The 13,167-nt window shown below is 44.0% G+C and overlaps 1 protein-coding gene across 1 annotated transcript; it reads left to right on the top strand.

Annotated features, from left to right (window-relative positions):
• Window positions 1-553: 553 nt before the first annotated feature.
• Window positions 554-1,007, top strand: LOC130473720 (mitochondrial fission 1 protein-like). Its single transcript, XM_056845291.1, is given in 1 exon segment — window positions 554-1,007. A coding segment is annotated over 1 exon segment (453 nt). The 3' UTR covers window position 1,007.
• Window positions 1,008-13,167: the final 12,160 nt, after the last annotated feature.

Here is a 13,167-nt window from a genome sequence, read left to right as displayed (position 1 = left end):
GTGTTTGGCACAATCCAAATTGGGCCCCTGGGCTCCTGGAAATCTAAGTTTTACCCAGACACGCCTAAAGCACATCTACTTTACAGTCCTTGGGGCAAATTTGGGAACAGTGTATTATTCAGCTAATTCCTCAGGATAGGGTTGCCAAACTCCAGGTAATAGCTGGAGATCTCCTGCTATTACAACTGATCTCCAGCTGATAGAGATCAGTTCACCTGGAGAAAATGGTCGCTTTGGCAATTGGACTCTAGGGCATTGAAGTCCCTCTCCTCCTCAAGCCCGCCCCTCCTCTGGCTCTGCCCCCAAAACTGCCCACCGGTGGTGAAGAGGGACCTGGCAACCCTACCTCAGGAACAGTGGATCCAGGGCTGGATTAAGATATGCTGAAGACTAAAGTATGTCAAGTTTAAGAGCACCCATAGCATTACCCCCCGCAAAGCATATTATTATAACATCATAATTAAGTACTTTTATTTTTGTATTTAGAGGCCCCTCATAATCTGAATCGTTTGGCTAAAATCGATTTCTGGTTCCGTTTCCGCGATTGGGCATGATGGAGTCGGTTCTGATCAAAGTGACGGCGTTGGAAGATCTGGTGAGGTTTGAGAAGAAGTGCAACGCCAAACCCAGCGCCATCTCCAAAGGGACCACGTTTGAGTACGCTTGATGACTTGTCTGCAGCAAATACAGCGAGGACATCAAGAAGGGCATCGTGCTCCTGGAAGATCTGTTGCCCAAAGGGAACCAAGAAGAAAAGCGAGACTATGTCTTCTACCTCACAGTTGCCAATTACAGGCTGAAGGAGTATGAGAAAGCTCTGAAGTACATCCGGACGCTGCTGAAGACTGAGCCAACCAACAAGCAGGCCTTGGAACTGGAGAAGCTCATCAACAAGGCCATGCAGAAAGACGGCCTGGTCAGCATGGCGATCGTTGGTGGCATGGCGCTGGGCGTAGCAGAGCTGGCTGGCCTGATCGGCTTGGCTGTCGCCAAATCAAAATTGTAACCGGCTCTGGAGGCCCGGCCGTCCCTTTTACCCTCCTGGTTGTGGCGACTGGTGGTCAAATCCCACGGAGTCGTCGAGGGACATTAAAAACACACTCTTGGTGGCCACTAACCTGACCCACGTTTTCTGGTTCCCCTTTGTCCCTGTGGGCTTGAAGCACTTGGGGTGGCCAAGTGGTGATTCAGCATTAGTAGCACGATAGCAGACTTGGCAGTGGGGGGAGGGGAGGGGGAGGGGGAGGTGGCTTTCGGCTCCGATGGAGGGTAGAGAAGAGGAGGGGGGAGGGTCACAATAGGAAAGTGGTCAGGAGGTCTCCTTTAGCAAGGAGTTTGAAGAGGCACCCGGGTCTTCAGAGATAATCCCCACTTTGCCCCCACTAATTTCCTCATCTTTTAGCAATTATCTTCCTTGCTGTCCTAACAGGTGCTCTTATCTTCTCTAGCCTCCGAGTTGAGCGAGGCAGAAATGTGAATTTTAAAAAGTCACAGTAAAAATAATCTGAATCACTAAACTGTAGTTTATTTAGTTTGTGTGTAAATCCAGCTGTCAGTCAATCACGGTGGAAAGCTATGAGGACAATTCTTTAACAATAAAACACAGACTGAATTATAGCATTTATATCGTTTATATGGCTCCTCATATGAGTTCACCGCACATTCCAGCATGGTTGCAAACCTCCAGGTGAGGCCTAGAAATCTGGAATTACACCTGATATTCGGATTACAGAGATCAGTTCCCTGGGACAAAATGGCTGCTTTGGAAGACAGACTGTACGGAGATATACCCCAAGGAGCTCCCTCTCCTTCTCCAACTGCACCATCCCCAGGCTCCAGCCCAAAATCTGGAGTTGTCTAGATCGGGACCACGTTTCGCATATGGCTTCTTCGGTGACCTGTATCAATAATAGATATAAGTATAAGTGCCTTAGTAGGTGTTGTCTCATAGGGACCGCAAAGATTTGTATCCAGGTCTCCAAAAGGACTATTCTGTCCTATTATTGATACAGGTCACCGAAGAAGCCATATGCGAAACGTGGTCCCGATCTAGACAACACGTCTGACATCTTTTTCCTGTGGCTTTGTTCCAATAACTGCAACCTAAAAAGAATTTGAATGATTCAAAAAATTCTAATATCAAATGATACCTTAATTGGTTGATTACTTGAACTTACCTGTTGAATCAGGATCCTTGGCATCCTCTTGATAAGTCATACTTATTGGATTGTTATTGTAAATTTTGTATCTGTTTGTACTCCCTTTGTATATGCTGTATATATTTATTCACTTTGCACTTTATAAAATTCACTTATTTGCTTTATAGTGTTATAGTGCTGTTTTGGGTTGCTCCAATTATCCTTACAGCACTGAGCCTTCTTTTCTTGTGGCAAAATCTGGAGTTGGCAACCCTAAATTGGTTTATATTCTACCACTCTGCTCAGCTAAATACAGAGCCTTTCTCTAGTGCAAGGACCTTCCTTCTGGGGAAAAGCCTACTCTTGTGGACTTAGGTTATATCAAACAAATGAGAAGATGTTCCCAGTACAGGAAAGCCAGCATGAGGCGTTCATTCAAATCACTGAGAAAACCGCAGCCTACTTGGCAGTTTGCTGTAATCCTCAATTCCCCTTTAACCCCATGATACTTTAAGGAAGAAGTCTGTCTCTCTGCAATTCCTTTGGGGCCTGCATAGCATTTCCATTTCTATTTATGGCCTAGAACCGTTCAGTGAGATGCACAAACCATACTGATTGGGGTTTTTCCACTTACCCGAGGATTACAGTGACGGTTTAGATATGGTCAACGTGACATACGTTTCCTCAAAGACAAAATTCTTTCTCCCAAACTTTGCAAGGATCACATGTATTATGTACGCGTGGGCGATACACGAGACCGGAGACGGAGTTCCAACAGCAACTTCCAAGACCACGGTTACACAGCCCGGATAACCTACAAGAACCAAGCAACTGCTTTATTAGGTGAACAGGAACAGAACTGGCAAACTGTGCGACAACCCTTGCTTATATGCCCGCTCGGGGCCCTGCCCCCAAGTCCGTGATTGGGCGGCTGCAACCCTTACAGCCAATAGGGACACACAAGCGCAGCAGCCTGGAGAGCTTAACATTGTTTCAGCTTCCCACTGCATACATAACACCATGCATATCTTTACTCTATTAGCAGTGGTATTTTTTTAAAGTGTCCAGAAGGAACACAATATACATTGTCAGTCTCTAAAATGCCAACGTATATTTTATTTTGCTGCCGCAGACTAATATGGCTGCTCCTCATTTTATAGATGGTATATAACACCTGTGATGATATCTAAAATGAAAAAAAGGAGATATGGATTTATGTTAGAAATGCAGAATGGAAAGAGGCACTTTTATGCATGTATGGTGGATATGTAAAAAAATTAAAAGCTTTTGGAAAAAAGTAATTAGGGAAACTAATAATTTGATTAATGGTAGAGTAAAAAGAAAACCTGCATTTTGTTTATTGGGAATTCCACAAAAAAATATGTGTAATAATGACAGGGTTATCAATATAGTTTTGCTGCTGCAAGAACTGTAATAGCTAAAGTTTGGAAGCAAGTGAATAAACCTTCAATTTGTGACTGGAGAGAGAAATTATGGATGTATATGAGGATGGCCAAACTAACTGAATTCCTACATGGAAAAGATATGGAAGAATTTAAAAAAACGTGGGCAAAGGCCGTCACATATTAGGATAAACTGGCAAAAATGGATTTTACTACTTTAATTAGTGAGTTATAGAAACTAGTTTTAATATTCTTATATTTTACTGTTAATGGATATTTTTAAAACTGTTAAGACACTTCTTCGGAAGTCGGGTGATGGGTCACTTTTGTAAGGTGGGTGGAGGGCGAAGGGGTATCTTTTTGGTCTTTATAATTCTGTAACTACGAATGCATTAATAAGTATATATAGATACTCTTTTGTATTTTCTTTTGTTAATTTTTTTTCTATATTATTTTTTATTGTATTTGTTTATTTTTGTTTTATGTGTTATGTTATAAAAATTAATAAAAATTTATAAATATAAAAAAAGAAAACTTGGCAGAAAGAAAGAAAGAAAGAAAGAAAGAAAGAAAGAAAGAAAGAAAGAAAGAAAGAAAGAAAGAACATTATTGTTGCAGTTGGTGAAAGCATATTTTGTTGGACTAAAAATAAATTTGAAGGCTCACAGCACAACAGGAACTATAGAAGAAAAAGAAGAGTTGGTTTTCATATGCCGATTTTCTCTACCTTTTAAGGAGTCTCAAAACTGCTTACAACTGCCTTCCCTTCCCCTCCCCACAACAGACACCTTGTGAGGTAGGTGGGACTGAGAGAGTTCGGAGAGAACTGTGACTAGCCCAAGATCACCCAGCTGGCTTCATGTGGAGGAGTGGGGAAACAAACCCAGATCACCAGATTAGAGTCCGCCGCTCGTGTGGAGGAGTGGGGAATCAAACCCGGTTCTCCAGATTAGAGTCCACAGCTCTTAACCACTACACCACGCTGACTACGCCATGCATGCACTAGTTCTAGAACCAAACCTGTCAGGATTACGGATCATTGGCTCCTGCTGTTGGTTGGCACTATGAAGCCTCTGACTGGCCAGTCCAGATATAACTATCTACTGTCTCACTTTGTACCCTTGGTCAACATGGCAGTGTCACCTGCCTGTTGCAGCAATCACAATTTAATTTCCAGTCCCTACAACAGACATTAGAGACTGGGGAACCAGTGGCTTACTAAAATAGCATCCCACAAGGCTGCTATGTCAATTCCGGCTCAGCAACAGGAAGTGACTTTATTGTGTAGTGGGATGCTCTAGGATTGTTTTACCTGTTTGAAAAATAAAAATGTATTTTTTAAAAAAAGAATGGTAACAGTTGCATTCTTTTTAAAAAGAACTTTGGGGAAAAGTAATCACACAATTAAGCATAACATACAGTTCTACCTTTTGCTGGCACCTAACCAAAGCCTTCTTTTTTCCCTATGTAAATTCGAAAGATGGTATTCAGTCCCGAAATTAACTACCCCAAGCATAAAAATGAGGATTGTCAACCTTTTAGAAGAAGAGTTGGTTTTTATACCCCACTTTTCTCTACCTTTAAGGAGTCTCAAATTGGCTTACAATCGTCTTCCCTTTCTCTCCCCACAACAGACACCTTGTGAGGTAGGTGAGGCTGAGAGAGTTTGTAGAGAACTGTGACTAGCCCAAGGTCACCCAGCTGGCTTCATGTGCAGGAGTGGGGAAACCAACCGGGTTCACCAGATTAGAGTCCACCGCTCTTAACTACCGTACTATACCACGCTGGCTCTCATCAAAACTCATTGCTGGGTCCAAAATTGGTGGGACCAGATTGGCAGCGCTTTTAAGAACCTAAAATGTAATTAGAAAGAAAGCCAGTGTGGCATAGTGATTAGGGTGCTGGACTAGGACATAGGAGTGCCACGTTCAAATCTCTACCCTGCCAGGAAGCTTACTGTGCCACCATGGGCCAGCCAGTCACTTGCTACCACTCTGCCTAACCTACCTCATAGAATTGTTGTGAGAATAACATGTAGGAGGGAAGAAGGAGACCATCCGGAGCTCTCTGGAGGAATGGAGAGGATAAAAATGCACTAACTAAATAAACAATAAATAGGAGTCTGGCAGAAACTGGGCGGGGGGGATGCAAGTGGATCATGATCAATTTATAGGTGCTCAAGAAGAAGAAAAAACACCTTGAAAAGGTAGTAAATTTCAGAAGAAGAAGAGTTGGTTTTTATACCCTGCTTTTCTCTGCCTTTAAGGAGTCTCAAAGCGCCTTCCCTTAAGTTTTGGAATTCTCTCTCCAGGGAGATTAAACTGTCTCCTTCTACCATTGTCTTTTATCAGCAGGTGAAGGCTTCTTTGTTTGGTCTGGTATATCCCTAGTAACTCTTATCGGCCCTCCTCCCTGGCTGTATTGTCATGTGTGTTTGTATGTCTATATAGTTTCATTGAATTGTTTATTTTATATATACCTTCTTTTCAATGCTGCTTTAACATTCTAAATGCTTTTAACATTTTGATGTTAGCTGCCTTGGGGAATGGCAGCGTAGAACTGTTTTAAATAAAACAAAATTTAAAAAACCACGATCGAAACTCAACAGAGGGAGAATTTTCCCCACCAATGCACAGTACCTATTATAGTTAAAAATAGAGAATACTCTGAGTAGTCCCCATTGTAGGTGAAACAAATTACAGCTCATGGCCAAGCTAATTCAGTGCCAAATTAGACATTCTGGAAATGTGACAAATGTTGGTTTCTAGAAGAATCTCTGACTCACTTCCTGGTTGCATTTCCCTTCCAGCAAAGAGCTCGGTATTTTTGGAGTTTTTCTCCTTCTTCCTGATGTTTTCAGCTTCCCTGGGCCACCGTGAAACAAAGGCAGAGACTGAGTTTTTCAGAAGAAGAAAACCATTGACAAGGAAGGGGGCATCTGAGGAACATAGTTTCCTAGTCTGTTCAGCCCAGTGTTTTGGAACCTTAATCCTGCCAAGTTTTAATTATGGTTATCTGTACTTAGAAGTGAAGAACTACTAATATGGCCAACTGCCTCCTGGTCTTGCCAAAACAAGATGTGACCTTGACCTTATGTTCCAGGTTGAGTGCAAGAGAGCCCTATTTACACTTTTCTGAAAGTGAAAGATAAATACAGGGAATGACAAGAGCCTCCTGCTTCAATTGAAGTTTGTCTCAGAATGAGGAAATATGAGTCCATGCACCTACTAAGATAATAAAGGCCTCCTCCCTCCAACAGACTATAAGAAAAAGACATCAGTTGCATGCAACAGGGTCTTCTTGGTGGTTGCCCCGAAGTTGCAGAATGATCTCTCACTGGTGGACTTACCATTTACTTGCCTGTGGTAGAGGTAACCCCCACTCTCAAGAAATTGAGGAACAGGACAAAAAAGGGTCTCTAGATGCTCTAGAGATTTCCTCATATCTTTATCTCCCAGCAAGAGAGGAAAGGGGCAGGGATGGGGGCCATGATGCAGTGTTATTTCCGACACAAACCCGCAAGTGATGTCACTGCATCAGCACTGCACTCTACACAGCCCCCCCAAACCCTATGGTTTTACCACAGCTTTGGGTGAATCCTAGCGTGTCGCACCAATTTGGTGATGTTGCTTCCAGGTTTATGCCAGAAGTAACATCATGCCATCAGCACAATGATGCTTTTTCTGCTCACTTCCCCACCCCAGCACCTTGCCAAGCAGCAGCAGGGGTGGTGGTTGGATAACAGGAGGTGGGAGATCTGGTAAGCCTTCTGCACGGTAAAAAAAACCAGAGCTTCATTCCTGAACTCCACCCTCCCCAGGCACCACCTTCAAGATCTCCCCAATATGCACAGTTGATATTTTGTCTAAATAGTGCACCACATGAATTTTCTGCTTCAGCACACAGAGAAGACAGCACCTCTTGGGAAGATCAAGGACAGTGCACACTCCTGGTGCGCATAGTTGGATTCCCGGCCCCAATGTGCCTGTCTGGGAGGGAAGGCTCTGTAACCTCTGAAAGCAGGAGGAAGAGCCTCTGAGGAAGGCTTGCAGTTTGACCAGCTAAGGGCTTTGGGGCTTCTCAGAATGCGGCCAACTGCTTATAACCCCAGGGGGCTTTCTCTTGTAACTTCCCAGCACTTAAAATAACAAACTCCCCTTCTGGATATCTTACATGCTTGTGATTAATTCTGCTGGAACCCACTGTATCTTGGAAAAGCAAGGCATAAATATTTTACATTTTGTTCAGAAGAGTTGGCTCATTGGTAGAGCAGCTACTTTGCATGCAGATGATCTCGAATCAAAACCTTGGCATCTCCACTTAAAGGGTCTCAGATAACAGATGTGGAGAAACTCACAAGAATGCAACAGACGGTATAGAGACACTGTAATGCCACACTTGTACCCATAATCAAAAAGCCTTGCCCAGAAAAATAAAATCTGTCCTAATGTATTTACAGGCACATATATGACATTTTGCTCTGCAATCTTTTTTTAATCAGGAGGTGTCAAGCATATTCTTAACTTTTGTCTTTAAACCAATATAATGTCCAAATTTGTATTTTTAAAAATAGGGGAAAGGGGGGACCCAGGGGGGAAATCCTACTGTTGCAAGGAAGCAACAATTAACCTTGTGACACTGTACTCCTTAGGGTTCTTACACAGCAGTAAAACTAGAGACAAAACACTCTTAGGCAGACTGTCACAACTCTGTCCTATGCGTATTTGCACTGAGGTCAGCCCCAACACGCTGGCAGGGACTGACTTATAAGAACCTAACCAGGGCAGAGTGGGGGGGAAAGGGCATCATCCTTCCCTGCCCAGTTCCACCCCCCCAAAAAAAAGAGGGAGGAAGAAAGAGCCTGACCCACCAGCCAGTCCCATATTGCATGGGGCATTCCCAGGCACCAGCCCAGGTGAAGGAGCCGGCCATCAGCCCACCGGGAGAAGTCCCTGTGACCAGAATGGCCAATCTGCCCCTGGACCTAACTATTCTGTTTTCCTGTGGGTGATCCCCAGGTTCACAGGATCAAATGTGTACTGTGAATTCTACAGTTAGGATTGTGAGGTCCCTCTTCGCCTCTTGGGAGGTTTCTGGGATGGAGCCTGAGGAGGGTGGGGTTTGGGGAGGGAAGGGACTTCAATGCCACAGAGTCCAATTGCCAAAGCGGCCTTTTTCTCCTGGTGAACTGATCTCTATCGGCTGGAGATCAGTTGTAATAGCAGGAGATCTCCAGCTAGTAACCTGGAGGCTGGCAACCCTATCTATGATGGGAACTTGATTTGGATGAGGACTGCAACTCCTGGAGAAAAGGGGCTTCAGCCTTTCCCCAGTGCTGTTTTCCTGACCTGAAATGGCCCCAGGGATCTTATGTTTGCCCCAATGCTGTTTTTATGCTCCACATACACTGACGAGGTACGCACAGGTTTCACTAATGGGGTGGATAGCACTCCTGGGGCTGGGAAAATGAGGAAGGCTTAAACACCTCTCTTCACATCCCATGGTCCCAGTCTAAATTTGGTCCATCCATCTCTGGGATTAAATTCCCAGCAGGGAACTTGGAGCACGTTTGATTATGAAGACCTTGGTAGAACAACTAGATTCGAGTCTGGTAGCACCATAGAGACCAACAGGGCATAAGCTTCCAAGAGTCCAAGCTCCCTTCATCAGATACAGGATAACACAGCTACCCTCTTAAACTGCTCCTGAACAGTGCCATTTAGTTCTTGTAGGTTATCTGGGCTGTGTGACCGTGGTCTTGGTATTTTCTTTCCTGACTTTTCGCCAGCAGCTGTGGCAGGCATCTTCAGAGGAGTAACACTGAAGGACAGTGTCTCTCAGTGTCAAGTGTGTAGGAAGAGTAATATATAGTCAGAAAGGGGTTGGGTTTGAGCTGAATCATTGTCCTGCAAAAAGTATCAAAGGTAATGTGCTAATCATTGTCCTGTAAGTATCAAGATAATGTGCTAATGAGGGTGTGGTATGTTAATATGGAACCATTGTATCCTGAAGTGATCTGTTAATGTGTGAAATCCAAAGCTAATCTGCATGGCTATTGTGGACTGTAGTCTTTGTTAGTCTGGAGGTTTTCAGGACAGGAAACCAAGCCTTATTCATTCTTAAACTCTCTTCTTTTCTGTTAAAGTTGTGCTGATGTTTATGAATTTCAATGGCTTCTCTGTGCAATCTGACAAAATAGTTGGTAGAATTGTCCAGTCTTTCAGTGTCTTGGAATAAGACCCTGTGTCCTGTTTGGGTCAGTCCATGTTCAGCCACTGCTGATTTCTCAGGTTGGCCCAGTCTGCAGTATCTTTCATGTTCTTTTATCCTTGTTTGTATGCTGCATTTTGTAGTCCCGATGTAAACTTGTCCGCAACTGCAAGGTATACGATATACTCCTGCAGAGGTGAGGGGGTCTCTTTTGTCTTTTGCTGATCGTAGCTTCTGTTGTATTTTCTTGGTGGGTTTAAACACTGTTTGTTGGTTATGTTTTTTCAAAAGTTTCTCCATCCTATCAGTGACTCCTTTAATAAATGGCAAGAATACCTTTCCTATGGGGGACTGTTTTTCCTGAGTTTTCTGATTTTTGTTTGGTTTAATGGACCTTCTGATTTCATTTCTGGAATAGCTGTTTGCTAGCAGTGCATGATTTAGATGATTAATTTCTTCCTTGAGAAACTGTGGTTCACAGATCCGTCTTGCATGGTCCATCTTTGATACTTTTGATACTTTTTGCAGGACAATGATTCAGCTCAAACCCAACCCCTTTCTGACTATATATTACTCTTCCTACACACTTGACACTGAGAGACACTGTCCTTCAGTGTTACTCCTCTAAAGAGGCCTGCCTGAGCTGCTGGCGAAATGTCAGGAAAGAAAATACCAAGACCACGGTCACACAGCCCGGATAACCTACAAGAACCAATGAACTCTGACCGTGAAAGCCTTCGACAGTGCCATTTAGATCAATAAGAAGTATCAGCAAGAATATTCTGGGATTTATTTGCACATTTATTCTACCCTGGGTTGAAGAAGTGGATCCCTCTGTCTTGGCTTGCCAAATGTCCACTTCAGAGAGATTCCATGTGCAAACTAACACCTTAGCCTTTGCCATAACTAATCCCAAAAGGGAAGTCTCTCTTTCAGATAGGCATGTGGCAAATGAAGTAAGCAGGATCCAATTCCAGCTAGCGTGCAGACAAACCTGGAAACATTTTATTTGCAAGTACTTCCTACCAATTTAAATGGAACTTGCTTCCACCTCAGAGAGTTCAGGCTTTCAACTAGGGGCCTTGATCTAATTCAAGTGTCATAAATTCAGATATGCTTGCTTTCCCTTGTAAGTCACTGTCTGGGAACGGATTCAGATGCGGTGGCAGAGTCCATCCCGACCTTCAAAGCCAGCACCAACGGCCCAGGCATGCAGGCGGAGGCCGCTGCATCGGGACACGGCCTGGCTGGCGGCGACATGGCTGCCACTGCGTCAGTGTTGGCCCCCAACACGCCCCCCCCAGGCAGGGTAGCAGGAGGGACCCCCAGGGAGGGCCATGTACCAGGCCACGTGCCCCAACGATGCCTCCCAACTCCACAGACCTGCTGATCAGCTGATTGGCAGGTCAAAGGCAGAGCGGGGAGGAGGAGGTACACTGCAAGGTCCTAGGTGGAGAGAGAGAGAGAGAGAGTTCAACTCATAATACCCCATTATAAATTGGGACTGGGGTTTTGTGAGGGTTGTGGTGGTGGGAAGGGCAGAATGCGCAGCTAATCTGGTATTTCCTGTTAAAAACATCTTTCTCAGGCATTAACATGCAACTTTTTTTTGCCTTATTGGGCATGAATTTTGCCATTTATAAGAATGGGAGAATAGTATTGCGCCTCTCTAGTGTGGTATTCTAAAGCCACAATCCTCCAGAAAGTTAGCTCTCTGTCTCTGAAGATCAAGAGCCCATTTAAGCCATCGTGATGATAGACCTGTCCTCCATTAATGTGTCCAGTCACTTATAAAAGATATTGTAGTCTGAGGTATTCAGCTTTTTCAGAAAAACTGGTGCTTTGTAAATTCCCTAAGAATTATTGGGTTGGATCCAGACAATTTTTTTTTTTGCTCAAGCTTGACCTGTTCCCCTCCTTTTGACAGACTCCATCCCATATGGCTTTTATCTATGCAAGTCTCATGATCCCCGGCATAACCATTTTTGTACCCAGAGGTGATACTCTCCTCACCTTTTTCTTTTTCATTTTTATACATATATTTATTTTCATTATTAGGGGGAAAGGAATCTCCTCACCTTTTGACCAGCAGAAAAGCTGGATAGATCACACCGATTGCATCACATGCTTTTACCCTTTCTGTTCAGCTTCTTTAAAATGCCAGAATTGCAGAACTTACAATTTGACTTTATGCTCTCTATTCATTGTTCGAATGTCATGTGTCCAGTTGTGAACTAGATTTCCATTTGGACAACCTCCTACTTAAAAGTGCCCTGGCCTGAATTCATGGCTGACATTTCCCAAGCACAAGATCCAATGAAGATTTCTGACCCCCATCTGACTGTGTGTACTAATGTTGTGCAAATTGATATACCCGAACTGAAACTAAACCTGAAATTAGCCATTTCGGCAATATTCGAGTTTTGGGTCAACCAAATACCAAAACCTGGGAATCTGCTCAAAGCTGAATAGGCGATTCCCGAAATGCTGAATATTCACCTTTGCTCAGATGCACAGCTCTGTGCTTTCTCCCATTTTTCTATCTTTTGACTGGTTATTATTAGAGCCTCATAGTTGGGGCCCTTTTGAGGAAGGGGTCGTGTAATCGGAGCCAACTTGGTCTGACAGTTCTTCAGTGGGTTGATCTGTTATGCTTGATGCAGACTAAGGGTTAACTAAAAGACCGGGCTCACCCAGTCCCATCTGGAGGGATATACTTTCCAACTAAAAAACTGCCGCTTCTACAGCTACTTACCAGGCTTCTGAAGAAGACTCCTCAGTCGCACGGGTGGGCAATCTCCTTCACAAAAGCTGCCTTGGTCATGACTTCGGCTGGCTCCAATATCACCCCCACTCCAAACCTGCTGTCAAACTGAAGGTTGCCCCAAGTAGAGGCTTCATTTCCCAGCACTGTGGCCATCTCTTGAAATCATATTTTTGATGACTGTAATAAAGGACTGTTCACAGGATGTCATTTGCCACCAAAAGAAATGTTTTCCTTGCCTTATTTTTCTTGCATTGAAGAAGAAGAGGTGGTTTTTAAATGCTGACTTTCTCTGCCACTTAAGGCAGAATCAAACTGGCTTACAATCACCTTCCCTTCCCCTCCCCACAACAGACACCATGTGAGGTAGGTGGGGCTGAGAGAGTGTGACTAGCCCAAGGTTACCCAGCTGGCTTCTAGTGTAGGAATGGGAAAACAAATTTAAGCCTTTTCCCTCAGTTTGGAAGCTAATTTGCATGGACATCATGCTATGTGCCCCAGATACGAAGGGAGACCCAGATTTTGAGGCACCAGGCTGCCAATCAGCCCTCGGCAATGCTGAACTTCTGAATCTGAAAACCAATGGACAGCTCGCTCACAAATGCCTGGAGGCTGGGGGTGACCCCTTTGCTGGCCCATAAAATTGGACCCC

This window comes from Euleptes europaea, chromosome 2 (assembly GCF_029931775.1).
Source record: "Euleptes europaea isolate rEulEur1 chromosome 2, rEulEur1.hap1, whole genome shotgun sequence".
NCBI lineage: Eukaryota > Metazoa > Chordata > Lepidosauria > Squamata > Sphaerodactylidae > Euleptes > Euleptes europaea.
This window is presented reverse-complemented; position numbering and strand designations above follow the sequence as displayed.